Here is a 20,767-nt window from a genome sequence, read left to right as displayed (position 1 = left end):
ACGATAGCTTATTAAAAGAAAGAACAAGTCACCAAGTGTGAGGTCAAAGGTCATGTTCAGCTTCAGATTTTATGCAATCCAGTAAGTGTTAAAGTGGTGTGAATTATTGCCACTATAAAACAGATGAGCAGAAAGTTTATTAGAGAGTTTATGTGGTGCAAACTTAAACATGCATTTGTTCTGAGATACAGTAACAATTATTTTAATGATTCCATCAGTAACGTCAAACCTGGTTACTTCCCCTTTTTCAGTGTACCTGCAAACTCCGTGAGGTGAGTGCTGCTTCAATCCAGCAGGTTATTCAACTGAATACCAACAGGGATTAAAAACATCAAAGCTACAAGTCAGACATTTGCTGGAAGTCTGCAGAGCTGTACAATAATCCTTTTTAGCATTTATATGACTCTGGGCAGCTCAGTACATCTGCATTTCCTGCCAACAGAGACACAACAGGGCATGTGTGCAAATGAGGGAAAACGTCACCTTAATTTTTCTGTTTGCTACTATCGGCTACAGCGCTCCTTCATTTAATGGTTCATTTTTCTCAACTTATGGAATCATAGTAGCTTTAAAGAAGCTTTAAATGGAAATGCATCTGTTTTAGATAGTATGTGTTAGATAAAAAGAAATTTAACACGTTTCCACTACCAGTCATTTCATATTCACATCTTTACAAAAAAGAAGACACTGTTAACAGCAGAGAGCACTAAACAAAGGAACAGTCCACTGGATAGAACGAGGCCAAAATGAGTTTTGTGTAAAAGACACATATATATCCAGTACATATGAATGTGTGAGTCCAAGTCCATCTAACCGACGAAAACAAGAAAAACAGTGAGTCCGAGAAACAGGCAGCTGAAGCTGTAGGCAGCCATCGACTGAGCGGACATGGTGATGGTGATTCCAGGCCTGCAGAGATCACAGTTTGCACCACAGAAGAAGCAGGAGTCCATGCCGGGCAGACCTCGCGAATTGTACGTGCTCATCGCGTTTCTCGCTGAAATTAAAAATACGATCATTCACATTATATATTTTTTTAAAAACGACACTATTCACCAGAGGTGGGACCAAGTCATTGTCTTGCAAGTCTCAAGTAAGTCTCAAGTCTTTATCCTCAAGTCTCAAGTCAAGTCTCAAGTAATGTCAGGCAAGTCAGAGTCGAGTCTCAAGTCACTGGTGTAAAAGTCCGAGTCAAGTCACAAGTCTGAAACTTTGAATTTCAAGTCCTTTCGAGTCTTTAAAAAAAAAAAACGAAAAAATAATGTTGCAGTTATGCTAAATGTAAATATTAGACCATGTAATTTTAAAATCTGTGTTTTTCTCAACACATACAAAATAGTGAACTTAGAAAATATACACAAATTGTGAAATTGCACCTCTTTAAAATGCAGCTCAATTAAACCTAGCTCCAAGAATAATTTTCACCGACAGTTCTGAGATACGCTGCATGTTATTCTTGGATGCGGTTGTAGGACCAGCTTTAAAATCGCATGACAAAAATATCATACACATTAAAAAAAACTGTATCACCAACGTAGCCTGGACAACATTTGCTAGTTAGATGAAGTCAGCTATCTCATCGTAGCATATTTATTTCAATTCAATTCAATTCAATTCAATCTTAATTGGCAGACTTCATGTCCATAAAAACAAGACAAAAAAAAAAAAAACACACACACACACACACACAACACTCCCCCCCCCCAACACAAGGTATACACCATTAAATATATATATGTATATAAATAAGTATCTAAAACATTTGTAAAAATATAAAACCATAATATACATAAAACACAATTACTTAAAATAAATCAATAAATACACAAACACTTTAACCAGTGCTTTCTGAGACTGGATGAGTAACGGGAACCACTCACTGTCGGATCTGTGAGTGCTAAAATTATACTGTTACTCGAACCATCCAGTCGTTCTCTAAAATTGAACATTAGCTTCCTTAAAAGTGCTTTAAAAGTCCAAACACCCACAGCTACAAACATCTGGCTGGCACTACCACTTCTAGGTATCCTGCAAAGGATTCTCATCGCATCATTATATGCAACATGCAGCTTCTGCATGCTACATTGTTTGTAGTATGACCACAAGGGGGCAGTATATAGCGGTGTGCAATACGCTTTAAACAAAGCCACTTTAACTGGAAGTGAACAAAAGCTGAATTTGCGTGCAATAGTATTTGCCTGCACATAGAGCTTACACCGTTGTCTGTATATGTCATCATCATCATTCATTTGCTCAGTAATAAAGTGACCGAGGTATTTCACCTTTTTATGAACTTCAAGAGTTTTTTGTGCCAGTTTAAACAAAGGGAAATTTAGCTGTTTATCCTGCTTGGTTCTACATATCAAAACAGCACTTTTAGCAGCATTGTACTCAATGTCATATTGCACACCATATTCAGTACAGACATTAAGAAGATCCTGTAACCCAGCACTGCTTGGACTAAAAACAACCAGGTCATCTGCATACATAAGATGATTTATCAGTGCTTTACCTAATATACACCCAGTGTTACAGGCTCTCAGTTGTATGGACAAATCATCAACATACAAATTAAATAAAATTGGAGACAAAATCCCACCCCGTCTAACACCATTGCTGACACCAAAGGGGGCAGAAATACTGCTTCCCCATTTAACCTTCATGTTCTGATGAGCGTACCAGTAAGAGAGAATCCTCACGATGTACTGAGGAACTCCCCATCTCTTCATTTTATCAAAAAGTTTTCTGTGGTTCACTCGATCAAAAGCCTTAGAGGCATCAATGAAAGACATGAGGACAGATGAATTTTTAGCCCTGTACAAACTGACTATTTCCTTGAGTGCATATATGCACATGTCAGTGCCGTGCTTTGAAGCCAAACTGATTATCCAGAGAAGAGATGAACACACTAACTCTGTCAAACAAGATTCTTTCTAACACCTTAGATAAAATACTGGCTAGTGCAATCGGCCTGTAATTATCCAAGCAGCTCACTTTTGCAGCTTTGTCCTTCATAACTGGTACCAGTAAAATACACAGCATTGAGTCTGGTAATATGCCATGAATCATAAACCCAGTGAAACAGAGTGCTAAAAGAGGAGCTAGCCTTACACTAGCATGTTTTAAATGTTCTGCAGTGATGTGATCCAAACCAGAGGATTTATTATCAGACAACCTATGAATGGCTTCATATACTTCATGTGTCCTTACACTTATTGTGTCATTACTCATGTCAAGATTGTCCTCATATGGTTCACTTTTTATACAGTTAAACAACGCACTGTAATGCTGTCTCCATAATGCTGCAATGTTATCTGCCCCAGAAACACCTTCAACAGTTGATGGTAGAGATGGTTTACAGTTATTAAGAGCTTTCACCTCTTTCCAAAAATCTGCCGTATTATTACACAGCATTTTCCTGGCCAAAGAATCTGCTCTTAGCATTTGCTCATTTTTAGTTATAAAGCGAACAGCGTACTTATATCTGGCATTCGCACATTTTTTCTGTTCAAATTCTGGGCCTTGTTTAGGCCTTCCAGCCATGGCCCAACATTTATAAGCTATGCGAGCTTCATCATGGTACATGGATACATGTTCTTTCCAGCCAGGTCTGATGTTAGGTTTCTTATGCTTATATTGTTTATCAAGCAGTGTGCCACTTTTATACAGAGCAGTCACTATATCATCATACATGGAGCAGAGTAAATGTTTATGCACAGCATTCTTACAGTTGACATCTTTGCACAAAATAGCTTCTTTATTTATATGCATATTAATAATCATACGGTTCTTGGAGTGAGTGCATACACTCATGAAGTTTAGTAACTTCCGGTCACTGCAACAAGTCCAGGTACAGTTTACCGACGGATGGGTGCAGGACCTTGAAATGCACCGTGTAGAACGAAAGACCATCGTACGTATCATAAGTTTACCAGTCTCACAAATCGTCGTCATAAATACACATTCCTTAACCGTTTATTAATATAACCTTTGAGCTCAACGGTAATTAATTAGTAGTGGAAATAATTTCTGGTACCCATCACAGAAATGTAGCAGTGACAACAATACTGTATGCTGTAATCGTACTGGGCAATTAGTGATACAAAAAAACCTGTTTTATCCTGTGAATAAACGTATATGTTTTTGTCAATGTACCATAATAACAGAAGCGAAACGCAATATTGTGTCAGGACAATTCACTATTTATGCACAATAAATAAAGGAGCATAGCGCGACAATTTCTGTTCAGTGCCAGACTTGCTTGTAACCTATATCACCAGTTATGTTAAGAAAAATGACGCATTAACTACTAAAAAACACTGACCTTCGTGTAAATGCTTGGAGCAGACTAACCTGTGAGCTGGAGTGTTCTGGGACGTTATATTTGATCTTTGAATGGCTGCAATCCAGGCCACCCGTCGCCTCTTTGTTACTTCGGAAACATGGCTCGAACAATTTCTCTTCAACGACGTAATCCGATAACAACCGATCTCTTTACCCGTCGGCTTCCCGTGGCTGTCATGCGACCGGCTATTGCAGTTAATAATACAACAGCTTCTTGACATTTTTGTGTTTCTTTTTATCGCTGTATAACTGATTTCAATTGAAAGCCTGCGTGCGCTAGTACCGCTTGCCACGAGTTCCCAGAATCCTTTGCGGTTCTACCCGTGAATGACGTCACATTTTCAATCTCTATATAATATGCGTGTTAAATTTTATATTTGGGGTAAAATATCAAGTCTTTTCAAGTAAACCGGTTCAAGTCCAATTCAAGTCCCAAGTCATTGGTGTAAAAGTCCAAGTCAAGTCACAAGTCTTAGAACATTTTTTCAAGTCAAGTCTAAAGTCATAAAATTAATGACTCGAGTCTGACTCGAGTCCAAGTCATGTGACTCGAGTCCACACCTCTGCTATTCACAGTCGTACTCACTTGGCTCATAGTAGTCGTAAACGCGTGCCACAGCGTCGTGCACGCGGGCCACTTTGTAGTTTCTGACGAGGGGAAGGTTGATACAAACCTCTGACTTGTTGAGCTGCAAATGACACCAGAATAATGTCACTACGCACGTGATGTAATCGGATTCCTGCTATTTTATCAACATGCATTTTCATTTAATGTAGGAAACCAGTGCTGGTGAAGCATTGCAGGGCAAATGAAAAGGGGTTAATATCACACCCAAATAATACGCATAGAGCGGGTTTTAAAGCTTCACGCTGATTGCCGTTAGGCTGCTTCAAACACTTACTGAATCCAGGTACAGGATGACTTTCTCGGGTGCCGTCTCCACCTTCCTGATAACAGCTGATTGGACAGCAGCCTCAGGAGAGAGTGTGAACCCGCTGAGCAGGCCTACATCCAATATAACCATACCTGTGTGAGGTATCAGCTGACTGTCCTTTAATCTGGAGAGGACAAAATTTTCAGAGTGTTTAACATGCATAGTAACCAAATGATGATAAATCTTTTTGTCTGCGTAGGTTCTCAGTCATCCAGCTCATAGTAATGGATGTTTCACCTCAAAACGTCTTCAAGAAACTTGATTTTGTTTTCAAGCTCCTTGGATAAATCATCTTCCTCCATCTCCCCCTGTCCCAGCATCCTCCCCCGTCACACTAACCCTCTGCATGGTCTCCTTCACCACATTCATGAATATTCTGTGAGGTCTTCCATCGTCCACCATCCCTCCTCTGCACGTGTCCAAACCATCTCAGCTGTGCCTTTCTGACTTTAACTCAGAAGAGCAAAATCCGATCTGTCCCTCTGATCTACTCATTTCTAATCCATCCTTTCAGGCTGGGTTAACCAAATAAAAATAAATACAGTACATAGAAACGCACTGTCCATGTGTGAACCGCTCACCTTGTGCATACAGACAACATCATGTGATTGCGGTCGCTGCCATCAGCAGCATCGATGCGTAATGAGAAAGCTTCGTCCGCAGCTTGCTGGTGGTTCTCTGCAAAAGTTTCCCTCTCCAAGTGGTAAAAGACGTTCAGCTGTAGTCATGGAAACAGTTACAAATGTTTGATTATCGATTAAAAGCTGAAGTATACAGTTAAAAGAAAACACACGTCTCATACAAAAACTAACAGCACAACGGAGAGATTAACCTTTCACCTCAGTTCTCCTCTCAGCGATTTTATCTGCAGTGCAGACAGATGCTGTCTGACGTTAATTGCTTGGGATCCATTATGATGCAGCATTTTCATTTATGATGCACAACGTTGTGCTAAGAGAAGCTATCGCGCACAGCTGCTGCTGCAGTTTATGCTGCTCGCGCGCTGGTGGTTAAACCATCTGTCGAGCTCAACACGATGGAGGAAACATTCCTGATGTGTAAGGGCGAGTTCCAGTTTCTCATCAAATCTGTACCTTACAAATAATTCCTGAAATGGAACCACAGCGGTACACAGAAACAGAGAAGCCGTACAACTGCACCTGAAATGTGGCAAAGCCTCTGCCTTCCATGGATATTTTTAGATGCAGATTGTTTTCAGCAGGAATCTGAGAAACATGAAATGAAAATTGGAGATTAAATAAATTTCAGTTACTGTACATATCAACCATCTAACGCCAGGTAACGGATGCACCTCTTGACTTTGATATGTTCGATAGTTGGTGGCGTTGATTCGAAACAGTGATGAAGATTCTGGAGAAGACACACTGACCATGAGGTTGATGGCATTGGCACCGCTGAACGCTGCGTAGGAAGCCAGAGCCTGGAGAGCTACTACTGTGTCCTGAGGAAGGGAACAGAAGATGCAGCCATCGTGGATAAATATCGACTTTAGGGGCAGAATGTGGGAATATTTGTGAGAATCCATGGCGGAGCTGAAATATGCTGTATATCTGTACACAGGTGAGAATCAGTAAGAGGAAAAGAGGTTTGTCTCACCTGTGTTGTTCCGTAGCCTCCTAGATGGTTTCTCTGTGTGCTTAACCACTTCATTTGTGTAATGCCATCAAAGAGTGAGCCACGGTTGATGTGAGCTAGCAGCACATACGAGGCCATCTCGATCTGTGCTGAGGGCAGCTTCTGGTTACGTGACCTCGGGCCTGCAGACGAACTCCACATCATCACTCCATCTAAGAGAATAACCACAGGCTAACTGACACAGCCACTGTATAAGTCGGTAAGTAAAGGATGGGATGTTGCTGTTTTTATAAAAGCTTCAGATAGAAAAAAAGGCTGAGTCACCGATGTAGTCCGCTCTCTTGCCGAGTTGAGTCAGTGCGGTGAAAGAGACGGGACTGTTGACCAAAGCTAAAGCGTAAGCCGTCAGACACAGGCTGTAGTTACTAATCACTTCACTGGACACTTTGTCCTCCAGGTACTTTCTGGCCAGAGACACACTGGCTTCGTGTATCTCCTTCATACAGAGAAACCAATACAGTATTATTAGCATTCGCAGACATCCTGTCCATTTAAGTATCAGCTTCTAGAAAGCTTAAAAATAGATTTCTGCCCTAACTCACTGTGTAGATTTCATCCTGCATAAGTGCAATCAGGACATAAGCCGTCAGCGCCACCGGGCCCTTATCCAGCCCTCCCTGCATCTCGGTGTGGATCAGTCTGCCCACCTCACTGAACTCTCCTTGGGGGCCCTGGCGTTTTAAGAGCCAAGACACAGCCCTGTCCAGGATGCTCTGGTCTATCTTCACGTAGGGCTGAGCCTGGAGGAAGCAGCGCAGCACAAAGGCCGTCAGCCTGGATCCAGAGAAAGAAGAGAGGAGAGAGAAGAAGGAGCATCAGAAAATTTGCGATTTTAGAGAAAACATTTATGAAAATGGACCACACGGGTGACCTTACCATGTGCTGCCAGAGGTGTCGCTGTTTCCAAAAGCACTGAAGGAACCGTCTTCTCTCTGGTAGGACAACTGTTTCTGATAACCTTACAGCAAAAAAGCAAAAATGCTTGTGACAAACCCCTTAATGGGCTCAGAGAACCTTCAATTTAACACTCAGAAGACGTTCTTATATATTGTGATAACTAGTTCTCCAGGTCAGTGATCTTTATGAGTGACCGAGGTCCATCTAACCTTCCATCATGTAAGCTAGAGCCTTTCTCCTGAGCTCTTGGTCATCCTGGTTTGAAGTGTCCAGGTACTGGATAACATATACACTTGGAGCAAAGTGGATCATGTTCTGTTCCCCACATCCAAGCGGCAGCTGAACCAGTGAACCCAAGTTGTTGATGGACAAAGCCAGGATATCGCCTGCGAGAAGCAGCAGGACAGAGGATGGAAAGATTTAACGCATGAACAACATGTTTGTTTTTGAGCAATTTGAGCTGGAAGGTGAGACCGGAATGGGAACAGAAAGTGTCTCTTTCACCAGACGAGTGTTCAAATAAGGTAACTTTTGAATGGAATATAAAGAGTATTTTTTTTAAATGGGCACCTTGAAAGTCGGGGAAGTGGCTTAAATGACACGTTACAGAAGGATGGGAAAAAAAACAGCCTCACTGAGCAGGAAGCCGCAGTTCTGCAAGATGAAACGTTTATCCTGCAGCTGACTATCAAGACAAGCTGAACCTGAAATCTATAGCTGAGGAAAATCCCGACGCTTGCTTTTCTGCTATGATACATGCCTAAATGACTCAAAGTAAACAAACTGCATGCACGAACAGTAAGAGGACAAACGGCAGACTTACCAGCCAGTACCACACGGGCCCTCTGACTGCCGGGCACCACATTTGGGGGGAAGGAGAAGGAGAGGGCTGTGGATTTGTTCCGTTTCTCCGGTTCCATCTCCAGGAACAGCGTCTGAGAGAAGTACTGTTCAACTCCCTCGGGCTTCAGGAACAAGCATTTCAGTGTTATGATAGGAATAACTGTGCCGCATAAGTTCAAAAGCACATCTTGTAGCGACATCGTGTTGCAGGCACCGTCCTATGCTCAGACATCTCCCTGCTTTATCATACCTTCACCATCACTCTCCAAACAAGACTGTCTGAGGCCTCTGCAGACACAGCATCCACAGATATCTCCACCTCACCCAGAGCCAAAGGCCTCACAGGGAACAGAGCTGAAGCAGAGCCGTGACTCTCCACGGTGACTTTCTGAGCATTGATAACAGATGCATCTTTTCGGTGCGTCAGAACAAACTCAAAGGACTTGCTCTGTGCTAGCAGCACGATGACCTACATATGCAGAGAAACGTATGACAGCAAAGCGCAATCTTTAAAAACAGGGAAAATATGCCGTGCCAGAAATGATGGAAGTGAGCAATAATTCATGCAACAGGGAGAGACTCGGATCTCTGTCAATAGATGTCAGATTATTTACCAAACTCAGCCTTATTCAGCTACAATGTACCACAAAGTGCGTCCTACATACATCCATCTCCTGCTCCAAATGGTTGATGATCTTCACTTCCAACACAATCTCCTCTCCTCTGATGAGGAGTGATGGGGCGCCCAGAGACAAGGAAAAATCTTTGGAGACAGTCAGCTGTCGATGAAACAACATAAGCGAGAGTTATTAAGAAGGTCGGGGAAGATAACTCCTCAGCATCTCAGTTCGTAAAACTCCTCGTTCGTAAAAGGAGGAAGCACGAATACCAGAAATGTGAAGAGTGTTTTGTTACCTTTTGCAGCACAGGAGTGAAGACCAAGCCCAGGTTCTCCGACATCACCAGTGCTAAAGCTCCCATAGCAGTAATGCCATCTGGCACGAGTATTTTCTCACTTGTCCAAGTCCGATTGCTGAGAGAAAGGAAAAAGCAGCAATATTCAGTGAACTACAGGGAGTGCAGAATTATTAGGCAAGTTGTATTTTTGAGGAATAATTTTATTATTGAACAACAACCATGTTCTCAATGAACCCAAATAAAATCATTAATATCAAAGTTGAATGTTTTTGGAGGTAGTTTTTAGTTTGTTTTTAGTTTTAGCTATTTTAGGGGGATATCTGTGTGTGCAGGTGACTATTACTGTGCATAATTATTAGGCAACTTAACAAAAAACAAATATATACCCATTTCAATTATTTATTTTTACCAGTGAAACCAGTATAACATCTCCACATTCACAAACAGAGGTGGGACCAAGTCATTGTTTTGCAAGTCTCAAGTAAGTCTCAAGTCTTTATCCTCAAGTCTCAAGTCAAGTCTCAAGTAATGTCAGGCAAGTCAGAGTCGAGTCTCAAGTCACTGGTGTAAAAGTCCAAGTCAAGTCACAAGTCTGAAACTTTGAATTTCAAGTCCTTTCGAGTCTTTAAAAAAAAAAAACAACGAAAAAATAATGTTGCAGTTATGCTAAATGTAAATATTAGACCATGTAATTTTAAAATCTGTGTTTTTCTCAACACATGACAAAATAGTTAACTTAGAAAATATACACAAATTGTGAAATTGCACCTCTTTAAAATGCAGCTCAATTAAACCTAGCTCCAAGAATAGTTTTCACCGACAGTTCTGAGATAAGCTGCATGTCATTCTTGGATGCGGTTGTAGGACCGGCTTTAAAATCGCATGACAAAAATATCATACACATTAAAAAAACTGTATCACCAACGTAGCCTGGACAACATTTGCTAGTTAGATGAAGTCAGCTATCTCATCGTAGCATATTTATATGCATATTTATAATCATACGGTTCTTGGAGTGAGCGCATACACTCATGAAGTTTAGTAACTTCAGGTCACTGCAACAAGCCCAGGTACAGTTTACCGACGGATGGGTGCAGGACCTTGAAATGCACCGTGTAGAACGAAAGACCATCGTACGTATCATAAGTTTACCAGTCTCACAAATCGTCGTCATAAATACACATTCGTTAACCGTTTATTAATATAACCTTTGAGCTCAACGGTAATTAATTAGTAGTGGAAATAATTTCTGGTACGCGTTACAGAAATGTAGCAGTGACAATAATACTGTATGCTGTAATCGTACTGGGCAATTAGTGATACAAAAAACCTGTTTTATCCTGTGAATAAAAGTATATGTTTTTGTCAATGTACCATAATAACAGAGGCGAAACGCAATATTGTGTCAGGACAATTCACTATTTATGCACAATAAATAAAGGAGCATAGCGCGACAATTCCTGTTCAGCGCCAGACTTGCTTGTAACCTATATCACCAGTTATGTTATGAAAATGACGTATTAACTACTAAAAAACACTGACCTTTGTGTAAATGCTTGGAGCAGACTAACATGTGAGCTGGAGGGTTCTGGGACGTTATATTTGACCTTTGAATGGCTGCAATCCAGGCCACCCGTCGCCTCTTTGTTACTTCGGAAACATGGCTCGAACAATTTCTCTTCAACGAGGTAATCCGATAACAACCGATCTCTTTACCCGTCGGCTTCCCGTGGCTGTCATGCGACCGGCTATTGCAGTTAATAATACAACGGCTTCTTGTGTTTCTTTTTATCGCTGTATAACTGATTTTAATTGAAAGCCTGCGTGCGCTAGTACCGCTTGCCACGAGTTCCCAGAATCCTTTGCGGTTCTACCCGTGAATGACGTCACATTTTCAATCTCTATATAATATGCATGTTAAATTTTGTATTTGGGGTAAAATATCAAGTCTTTTCAAGTAAACCGGTTCAAGTCCAATTCAAGTCCCAAGTCATTGGTGTAAAAGTCCAAGTCAAGTCACAAGTCTTAGAACATTTTTTCAAGTCAAGTCTAAAGTCATAAAATTAATGACTCGAGTCTGACTCGAGTCCAAGTCATGTGACTCGAGTCCACACCTCTGTTCACAAATATACATTTCTGACATTCAAAAACAAAACAAAAACAAATCAGTGACCAATATAGCCACCTTTCTTTGCAAGGACACTCAAAAGCCTGCCATCCATGGATTCTGTCGGTGTTTTGATCTGTTCACCATCAACATTGTGTGCAGCAGCAACCACAGCCTCCCAGACACTGTTCAGAGAGGTGTACTGTTTTCCCTCCTTGTAAATCTCACATTTGATGATGGACCACAGGTTCTCAATGGGGTTCAGATCAGGTGAACAAGGAGGCCATGTCATTAGTTTTTCTTCTTTTATACCCTTTCTTGCCAGCCACGCTGTGGAGTACTTGGACGCGTGTGATGGAGCATTGTCCTGCATGAAAATCATGTTTTTCTTGAAGGATGCAGACTTCTTCCTGTACCACTGCTTGAAGAAGGTGTCTTCCAGAAACTGGCAGTAGGACTGGGAGTTGAGCTTGACTCCATCCTCAACCCGAAAAGGCCCCACAAGCTCATCTTTGATGATACCAGCTCAAACCAGTACTCCACCTCCACCTTGCTGGCGTCTGAGTCGGACTGGAGCTCTCTGCCCTTTACCAATCCAGCCACGGGCCCATCCATCTGGCCCATCAAGACTCACTCTCATTTCATCAGTCCTTAAAACCTTAGAAAAATCAGTCTTGAGATATTTCTTGGCCCAGTCTTGACGTTTCAGCTTGTGTGTCTTGTTCAGTGGTGGTCGTCTTTCAGCCTTTCTTACCTTGGCCATGTCTCTGAGTATTGCACACCTTGTGCTTTTGGGCACTCCAGTGATGTTGCAGCTCTGAAATATGGCCAAACTGGTGGCAAGTGGCATCTTGGCAGCTGCACGCTTGACTTTTCTCAGTTCATGGGCAGTTATTTTGGTTTTTCCACACGCTTCTTGTTGACTATTTTGAATGAAACGCTTGATTGTTCGATGATCACGCTTCAGAAGCTTTGCAATTTTGAGACTGCTGCATCCCTCTGCAAGATATCTCACTATTTTTGACTTTTCTGAGCCTGTCAAGTCCTTCTTTTGACCCATTTTGCCAAAGGAAAGGACGTTGCCTAATAATTATGCTCACCTGATATAGGGTGTTGATGTCATTAGACCACACCCCTTCTCATTACAGAGATGCACATCACCTAATATGCTTAATTGGTAGTAGGCTTTCGAGCCTATACAGCTTGGAGTAAGACAACATGCATGAAGAGGATGATGTGGACAAAATACTCATTTGCCTAATAATTCTGCACTCCCTGTAGTGGATCAGATGAATCACCTTCCCCTCTCAGCCCTTACCTAACGTTAGTGTTCAACCACAGCAAAGCTTCAGCACCATCCATCCAGTGGTGCCAGTCCTTGTGCACCTCTGGGGCATGTCCTTCTGAAAGCCATGAGATTGTATTTATAGCACTGAAGATGCAAAGTCAAGTCAGTATCGTAACTACAAAAAAAACAGCCGTTTTACCATTTTTAGGTCCAGGCTGGTTTTTCCTGTATAATTTCGTATTGGTCAGGATCTGAAGATCACAGTCCTGTGGTGGGACAGGAAGAGGAAAAATGGGTAACAGTGAATCTGTTTGGGCGAGAAAGTTTTTAAATGGATTGTTGTCAGATCACCACATGAGTTAGAAGTCAGGTGTGACGTAAAGTCTAAGCGTCTTTATAGGAATCTGAGGCGATCGCAGTTTTTAAATTATCTATTCTACCACACACACACACACACTCACACCTACACTCTCACACACACTCACACCTACACTCTCTCTCACACACACACTCTCTACAGACTGTCAGAGCTTTGGAGGTGAGAAAAGGTGACACTTGGTTTCCTCTATTGCAGCGATCCTTAAGCCTCAGGTCCTGAATCCAGAGCACTGAGGTTACCAGCTCTTAGAAACAGGAGTCACCTCCTAACAAAGCAGACAGATATGTTATATCTGGACGAGCCGGTTTAGTGATCACTTTTTCAATTTCCGTGCAGTATCTAACTGGGAACAGTGTGCCGGGGGACTGAGGTGACTGGGAGAACAATATGAAGGAAATCGTGCGGTATCTAAAACAGGTGACTTTCTGACGAAGGTTCGCAGGAGCTCATGTTTCACAGATGAATTTTAAGCTTTTGTCTGCAGACATAATCAGCATTTATACAGAAGGAAGCATGGTTACTGCGGTCATACCCCTTCCTCTTTAAAGTTCAGATCGGGCTGCAGGGCGTCATCGTGTGTCCCCATTACCGTGACTGCCAGCTGAGACCTGGATTCAAGACCGGTCACAGTCAGCGATACCTGCTCACCTGGCTGGGCGCTTTCACTGCTCCACTTTAATGACACCTGAGGGGAGCACGCACACAGAGTACGGCACAGGATGAAGAGGATTACTGTTGGGAATTCATTAGAGCAATATAATAAAACGAGATCCTGTACATAGCTGTCTCGACTGATGGATATTTGTGCTGCGTCGCTGATGATCTCGCCGTCAGACAGGATGCAGTAAACGGTGACACAGGCCGCAGGGGCCCAGGACAGCGCTGGGGTCACAGAGAAGGACGAGGAGTTTTGGGTCCCAGCAGCTACCACCTGGCCTTTAGAGCTCACCTACAAAATACAGTGGGGCAAAAAAGTATTTAGTCAGCCACCGATTGTGCAAGTTCCCCCACCTAAAATGATGACAGAGGTCAGTAATTTGCACCAGAGGTACACTTCAACTGTGAGAGACAGAATGTGAAAAAAAAATCCATGAATCCACATGGTAGGATTTGTAAAGAATTTATTCGTAAATCAGGGTGGAAAATAAGTATTTGGTCAATAACAAAAATACAACTCAATACTTTGTAACATAACCTTTGTTGGCAATAACAGAGGTCAAACGTTTTCTATAGGTCTTTACCAGGTTTGCACACACAGTAGCTGGTATTTTGGCCCATTCCTCCATGCAGATCTTCTCGAGAGCAGTGATGTTTTGGGGCTGTCGCCGAGCAACACGGACTTTCAACTCCCGCCACAGATTTTCTATGGGGTTGAGGTCTGGAGACTGGCCAGGCCACTCCAGGACTTTCAAATGTTTCTTACGGAGCCACTCCTTTGTTGCCCGGGCGGTGTGTTTTGGATCATTGTCATGTTGGAAGACCCAGCCTCGTTTCATCTTCAAAGTTCTCACTGATGGAAGGAGGTTTTGGCTCAAAATCTCACGATACATGGCCCCATTCATTCTGTCCTTAACACGGATCAGTCATCCTGTCCCCGTGGCAGAAAAACAGCCCCATAGCATGATGTTTCCACCCCCATGCTTCACAGTAGGTATGGTGTTCTTGGGATGCAACTCAGTATTCTTCTTCCTCCAAACACGACGAGTTGAGTTTATACCAAAAAGTTCTACTTTGGTTTCATCTGACCACATGACATTCTCCCAATCCTCTGCTGTATCATCCATGTGCTCTCTGGCAAACTTCAGACGGGCCTGGACATGCACTGGCTTCAGCAGCGGAACACGTCTGGCACTGCGGGATTTGATTCCCTGCCGTTGTAGTGTGTTACTGATGGTGACCTTTGTTACTTTGGTCCCAGCTCTCTGCAGGTCATTCACCAGGTCCCCCCGTGTGGTTCTGGGATCTTTGCTCACCGTTCTCATGATCATTTTGACCCCACGGGATGAGATCTTGCGTGGAGCCCCAGATCGAGGGAGATTATCAGTGGTCTTGTATGTCTTCCATTTTCTGATGATTGCTCCCACAGTTGATTTTTTCACACCAAGCTGCTTGCCTATTGTAGATTCACTCTTCCCAGTCTGGTGCAGGTCTACAATACTTTTCCTGGTGTCCTTCGAAAGCTCTTTGGTCTTGGCCATGGCGGAGTTTGGAGTCCGACTGTTTGAGGCTGTGGACAGGTGTCTTTTATACAGATGATGAGTTCAAACAGGTGCCATTCATACAGGTAACGAGTGGGGGACAGAAAAGTTTCTTACAGAAGACGTTACAGGTCTGTGAGAGCCAGAGATTTTCCTTGTTTGAGGTGACCAAATACTTATTTTCCACCCTGATTTACGAATAAATTCTTTACAAATCCTACCATGTGAATTCATGGATTTTTTTTTCACATTCTGTCTCTCGCAGTTGAAGTGTACCTCTGGTGCAAATTACTGACCTCTGTCATCATTTTAAGTGGGGGAACTTGCACAATCGGTGGCTGACTAAATACTTTTTTGCCCCACTGTACATACATTACTAAATCATTGTTGGGTTGAAGAAGTGTCACGGACAGGTGCACAACTTCCGGTAACAGTGTTTAAACACACACATAGTACTCTGCATTAATGAGTAATTGTGTGTAACACAACAAAGCCACAGAAATGATTTACAGTTAGAAGCTTAGACACTTATGTGCTGGCCACTGTAAGATTTTCTTGCAATTCATAAGATTAATTTTACTTTACAATATGTTGCATTTTGTCCTTAATGCAGAAAAGATGCAGAAAATCAAATGCACACACTGTGTATTTAACCAAACATACCACAAAGTGAAGCTTGGTCAGGTTAAAGGTGCTCTCTACATTTATCTGCAGAGGCAAGCCAATCTGGAAATTAAATAAATATAGTTAAATTTTGGATACATGCAGCTGTGATATATTAAAAATATTAACTTTGTATATAATACCTGTGCAGATGTGTTGCCGGGGGCGATCTGAACATACGAGTCGCTCGGAGAGGAGAAGTTGTTGGAAATCTTCAGAGTCTCCTCACTGGACTGAAATCTGGCCTAAAAATCAGTATTTATAGCAGTAAGATAAAGAAAATGTGCACTTATGAACTGATGTTCTCCATCTTTCTTTGTTCTTCTGAAAACATAACACATCAGAGGTCGTGTTTTTAATTTCAGTCATTTCTCTTAAATTTAATGTCATCTTTTACGCTACTGAAACTCTTACAAGCAACAAAAGTACAGAACTGTGATTGTTCTGCAAGTCCACCTTTGCGTGTTGGAGAATTACATTACTGACCTGAATAAAGAGCGTCACAACTTGAGCCTGTAATTTAAACCTGATGCGGACGTCCCCGTCCTCAGACACAGGAAGTATCAGAGCTGTGGGTTCTGCGTTTTTCACAGACGTTATCTGATTGATTTGAACCACAGCAGAGTGCTTTAGATCCACTGAGCTGAGCGGCTTCCTGTCGTATCTTGAGATCCTGAGCTGTGAAACAGAGGAGGCACTAATACTGTGTCCAAAAGGCTCTGACATGTGAGTTATGATAATAATAATAACTCACGTTTGTAGAGAAGTGTAACGACGGCTTTAGCGTGGGTGGAAAATCGTGGAATGTGAGCTGGAATACATTCTGCATCAGGTGGACTTTCACGGTTTTGTTCACTTTAAACCCTTAACAAAGAACATTATGTTGTTTGGTGAAGTTAAAGTTATACTTGCAGCAACGCTGGTTTATTAAAATGCGTCATACCTGTGGTGCTGTCGTTAACAGAGACAGTAACGTGCACAGTGGGACGACCGTCACTGCTAACTGATGAAGTATGCAGAGCCTGGAGTTGATCATTGCTGAAGAAAAACTGTGTTGATCCGTAGAACTGAAAGCGAAGGTTAAAAATGACAGATAGTGTCTCTTATAGTTTCTATTGCTGTTTCAGTTTATGATTAAAGATATGAAAAACTGAAGAAAAGGGGACATGGAGAGCTTCACCTCTTTAGTTTGCATAGCAGAGGTCGTGTTGCTCATAGCAGACTCCAGAGAAACAACTAATGTTCCACCTAAGGGTCGTCCACCAGGGTACCTAAATGGAAAAACACACTAATGCTGCTTCACTTGCTTCACTTATATGTATGAAAATATGTTATTGGCTGAAATGATCCAGATGAGCTCACAGTGCTCTCACTGATCCTGAGACGTCATCTCCAGCAAGGATGTGTGACGGCGTCTTGATCAGAACGTCAAAGTGTGGGCGCTCTGTGAGACAGGATGGTCATTTTGGTAGATCTCAGTTTAATCCTAGTTTCGATACCAAGAACAAAGCACTGCAGAAGTGGACGCTGGGAAAATTACAAGCTGACCTGAGACTCAACAAGAAGATTAGAAGATCCGTCAAAACAAAAATGTCAGCGAGTGGCGTGACAGGAAGATCGCCAAAGGGAACAGACGTTGCCATTTGGGAACTGTGACTTTAAGTCATTTAGAAAATGTAGAGCTGAAGTACGTGGCGATTCTACAGCAGGGGTGTCAAATATAAAGCCTGGGGGCCAGAATCGGCCCGTCGAAGACTACAGTTGACCCGACAGGATGGAAAATATGAAAGAGGGAATCAATTTAAGCCCAAAGAATCAGGCTGACAGATTTCCTTCATTTACTACAGCAGCATGTAGTTGAAACTGCATGTCTTTTTTTCCTATATCAAAATATTTCAGGGATCAAATGTGCAGTCAAACTTCTTTACACCGACAGAAAGGGGAGTTTCACTGGTCCGACCCACTTCAGGGGCTGTTTGTGGCTCACAATGCAAAATGAGTTTGACATTCCCGTTTTAGAGGGAAAGTCAAGGCATCGCAAAAGGATTTGGATAAATCCTAGGCATTAAATGTAATAGGAATCCATCCAGCTGTTGTCAGAATGATTCACTCTGAACCACTGATGTTGTTCAGGTCAACCAGTGCCGTCTATCCTCAAACTGACCGATCGAACATAAACCATCACCGTTATTTTGGAATAAATCGATATGCACGTTACCATGAAGCTCCACAACAAACTGCTTCTCGTCAGCCACACCCTGCATGTAAGAAGAGGGAAGCTCGGATGAGAAGATATTCCTTCTTAGTCCATCACAGCGTGCAGAGGGGAAAACAACAACAACCCTACATTCACAGTAGCTGCGATCACCCAGCGTCCAAGAGCAGCCGTCTGGGACAAAGGGAATTCTCGCAACACGATTCCCAGATTGGGCGTGGACTCCCACCTGTCAACGATATTCCCACTGGGATCCTGCATGTAAGAAAGGAATATCAGTCAAGGTCCCAGTGAGCAATGAAAAAAGAACAGAGTTCCTGTGGCTTTGTTCTTTCACACAGACAATAGAGACGCACCCGTACAGAGAGATCCACTCTGTCCTTGTATGGATGGTTATCCAGCTGAACACACACGGCTCTGACTTTGACTGCGTCCCCTGGATGGTAGCGGGATCTGTCAGTTTGGATAAAGGTGGACACATTCCTGGGACTGAAGGTTAGGGTGGTGGTGTTGGTGAAAATGACAGTGTTTCCTTTGTAGCCCCGCACCGTCAGGTTTAAGAGGGAATTCTGGGTTAAGGAGTCAGGAATCTGGAGCGATGACATAAGTGTTAACACTGTGATCCCAGTCAGAAAGACTTTTTTTCCCCCCTCTACTGCCGTGAGAAGAAATAAAAACTATACTTACAGGAGGAAGCGTGAGGACACTCGTCAAACCTTTAAAACAGAATGACCTTTTAACCCTCCCGAAAGTTAAAAGAAACTAATTCAAGCTTGAATCGGCTTGTGACTGCACATCACCTTCTTGGAAGTCTTCGGTCAGCGATACTTTGGTGCTTCCACGTCCCAATTCAGCTGTCACCGTGCCCGGGAAGTCTCCGAACACGGTGACGGCCAGAGGAGTCGGCGTGCCAGCGTGCACCACCTCTGGACCTGAGACCAGATACAACGTAGCACTGGCACAGAGGAAAGAAAGGTGCGTTACTGACGAACGGAGGTGGTTGTGCGCCATCAATTCATTCACGAATGCAGGCGTTCTCGTTCAGGAAACGAATGCGACTCCCTTCATACCAAATTCCACCACTTACCTGGATGAATTCTGCGTCCGACCAGAAACGGCAAAACTCACAACTTTGAAACAAACAGCTAGGGTCCAGATCGCGTTCATGTTCACAGTCACGCTTCGAATGTTTGCTTCTGACCCCAAACTGACAGCAAACGCGTCACTTTACCTGTACCTGAGTGACCAAGCTCCTCCTCCTGTCCTCCTGCCAGGGCCCCAGGGGGCTCCTCTCACACGCATAGGAAGATTAGGAAGCATATCACACGCAGCACACAAAGCATAGCAGGAGGGTGTGCACACACTCGACACCTTTGCCTGGGGAGAGACCAGCATCATTTGTCCGTGGAGACAATTCCAATCCACTTCCAAAGCCCGGAGAGACACACCGAGGTGTTATTGTATCCATAACTAGGAGAGATCATCTTAAATGTCACAAGGAACAGAAAACTGCATGTGTATTAGACACAAAACGACCATATTATTTGAAAACTGAGACCACCAATCAAATCTGTTGTTTTAGGAAATATTTTGCTACATTACAGGACTCTGTGGCCTACTAATTGAATACAAAGCCATATTAGCACAATTCAGCTATGTAATAAACAGGCTTGACATTTTAATTATCTCGTGACAACAAAGGACGACAGGCTGGCAGTGGGTGTTGCGTCTCTGGAGGAAGTGATGAGACTGATCCGACAGTTGTCTGAAACCCTCCCTCTCCGCTGATCTCAGGCGCTTTCAAACATTGAGTTTTGTCTTTATAATTGCTTGTTTAGAAGTTTATAGACATAAATACAGGTTGGACAAAGAAAACGAGGTAAAAATAGCATCGCGGTGATTATGAGTTGACATGATGGGTGCAACACTGACCGTGCTGTAGCCACTAAGTGGCAATTAAAATTTTTTTACTGAGGAATAGCAGCATGATGCAGGCAAACAGAAGCATGCATAACCTTATATTCACCAGCAGGTGGCAGTAAAGCCAAGGTTAAGCCAATTTCAAACATGAGCTCCTCCCAGTTCAAAACAGAAGAGATGAGAATGTTGAGCCAAAAGCCCATAAATGGATTTTCGTGTCTGTTCTTTTCAATCCTAACAGTGGGGTTAGTAAACAAGACTCACGGCGCCACTTCATCCAAATAAACTGTTTATTTCTTTGGTATAATTCTTCACACTAGTTAAATACAAACATATCTTACAATGTAAGGAGCACTTGATTCATTTTGGCACGTACAACTTTGTCAACAGTTTCCAACATGTCG

General features: G+C 42.7%; 1 protein-coding gene across 1 annotated transcript; it reads right to left on the bottom strand.

Moving 5' to 3' along the window:
* Positions 1–809: 809 nt before the first annotated feature.
* On the bottom strand, positions 810–19,610 carry LOC146611844 (CD109 antigen-like). The gene is made up of 32 exons (XM_085343564.1): positions 19,531–19,610; positions 19,244–19,398; positions 19,131–19,159; positions 18,800–19,033; positions 18,576–18,698; positions 18,447–18,486; positions 17,591–17,672; positions 17,409–17,499; positions 17,172–17,295; positions 16,983–17,092; positions 16,715–16,906; positions 16,372–16,473; positions 16,229–16,291; positions 14,146–14,316; positions 13,900–14,052; positions 13,188–13,254; positions 13,019–13,103; positions 9,591–9,708; positions 9,341–9,454; positions 8,926–9,144; positions 8,656–8,797; positions 8,042–8,218; positions 7,812–7,893; positions 7,478–7,709; positions 7,200–7,371; positions 6,897–7,087; positions 6,592–6,741; positions 6,440–6,505; positions 5,861–5,997; positions 5,247–5,403; positions 4,931–5,033; positions 810–997 (listed from the first exon to the last, which is right to left on the bottom strand). The coding sequence occupies exons 1-32, from the start codon at positions 19,608–19,610 to the stop codon at positions 810–812; spliced, it is 4,149 nt and encodes a 1,382-aa protein (XP_085199690.1).
* Between the last annotated feature and the right edge of the window lie 1,157 nt (positions 19,611–20,767).

The sequence above is a fragment of the Diplotaxodon limnothrissa genome, linkage group LG19 (genome assembly GCF_057381915.1).
Source record: "Diplotaxodon limnothrissa isolate DT_005_m linkage group LG19, D_limnothrissa_male_GT1.1, whole genome shotgun sequence".
Taxonomy (NCBI): Eukaryota; Metazoa; Chordata; class Actinopteri; order Cichliformes; family Cichlidae; genus Diplotaxodon; species Diplotaxodon limnothrissa.
The sequence above is the reverse complement of the archived record's forward strand: the minus strand, read 5'-3'. Positions and strand labels throughout refer to the sequence as shown.

What these genes read in the sequence shown, in the direction of transcription:
- LOC146611844 (XM_085343564.1), bottom strand. Translation starts at nt 19,610, where the DNA reads ATGAACGCGATCTGGACCCTAGCTGTTTGTTTCAAAGTTGTGAGTTTT. An exon ending in TGACCAAGCTTCACTTTGTG is followed by an intron (nt 14,317 to 16,228) that starts GTATGTTTGGTT and finishes TGTATTTTGTAG; the next exon opens with GTGAGCTCTAAAGGCCAGGT. An exon ending in TCTAGCTTACATGATGGAAG is followed by an intron (nt 7,894 to 8,041) that starts GTTAGATGGACC and finishes TTTTGCTGTAAG; the next exon opens with GTTATCAGAAACAGTTGTCC.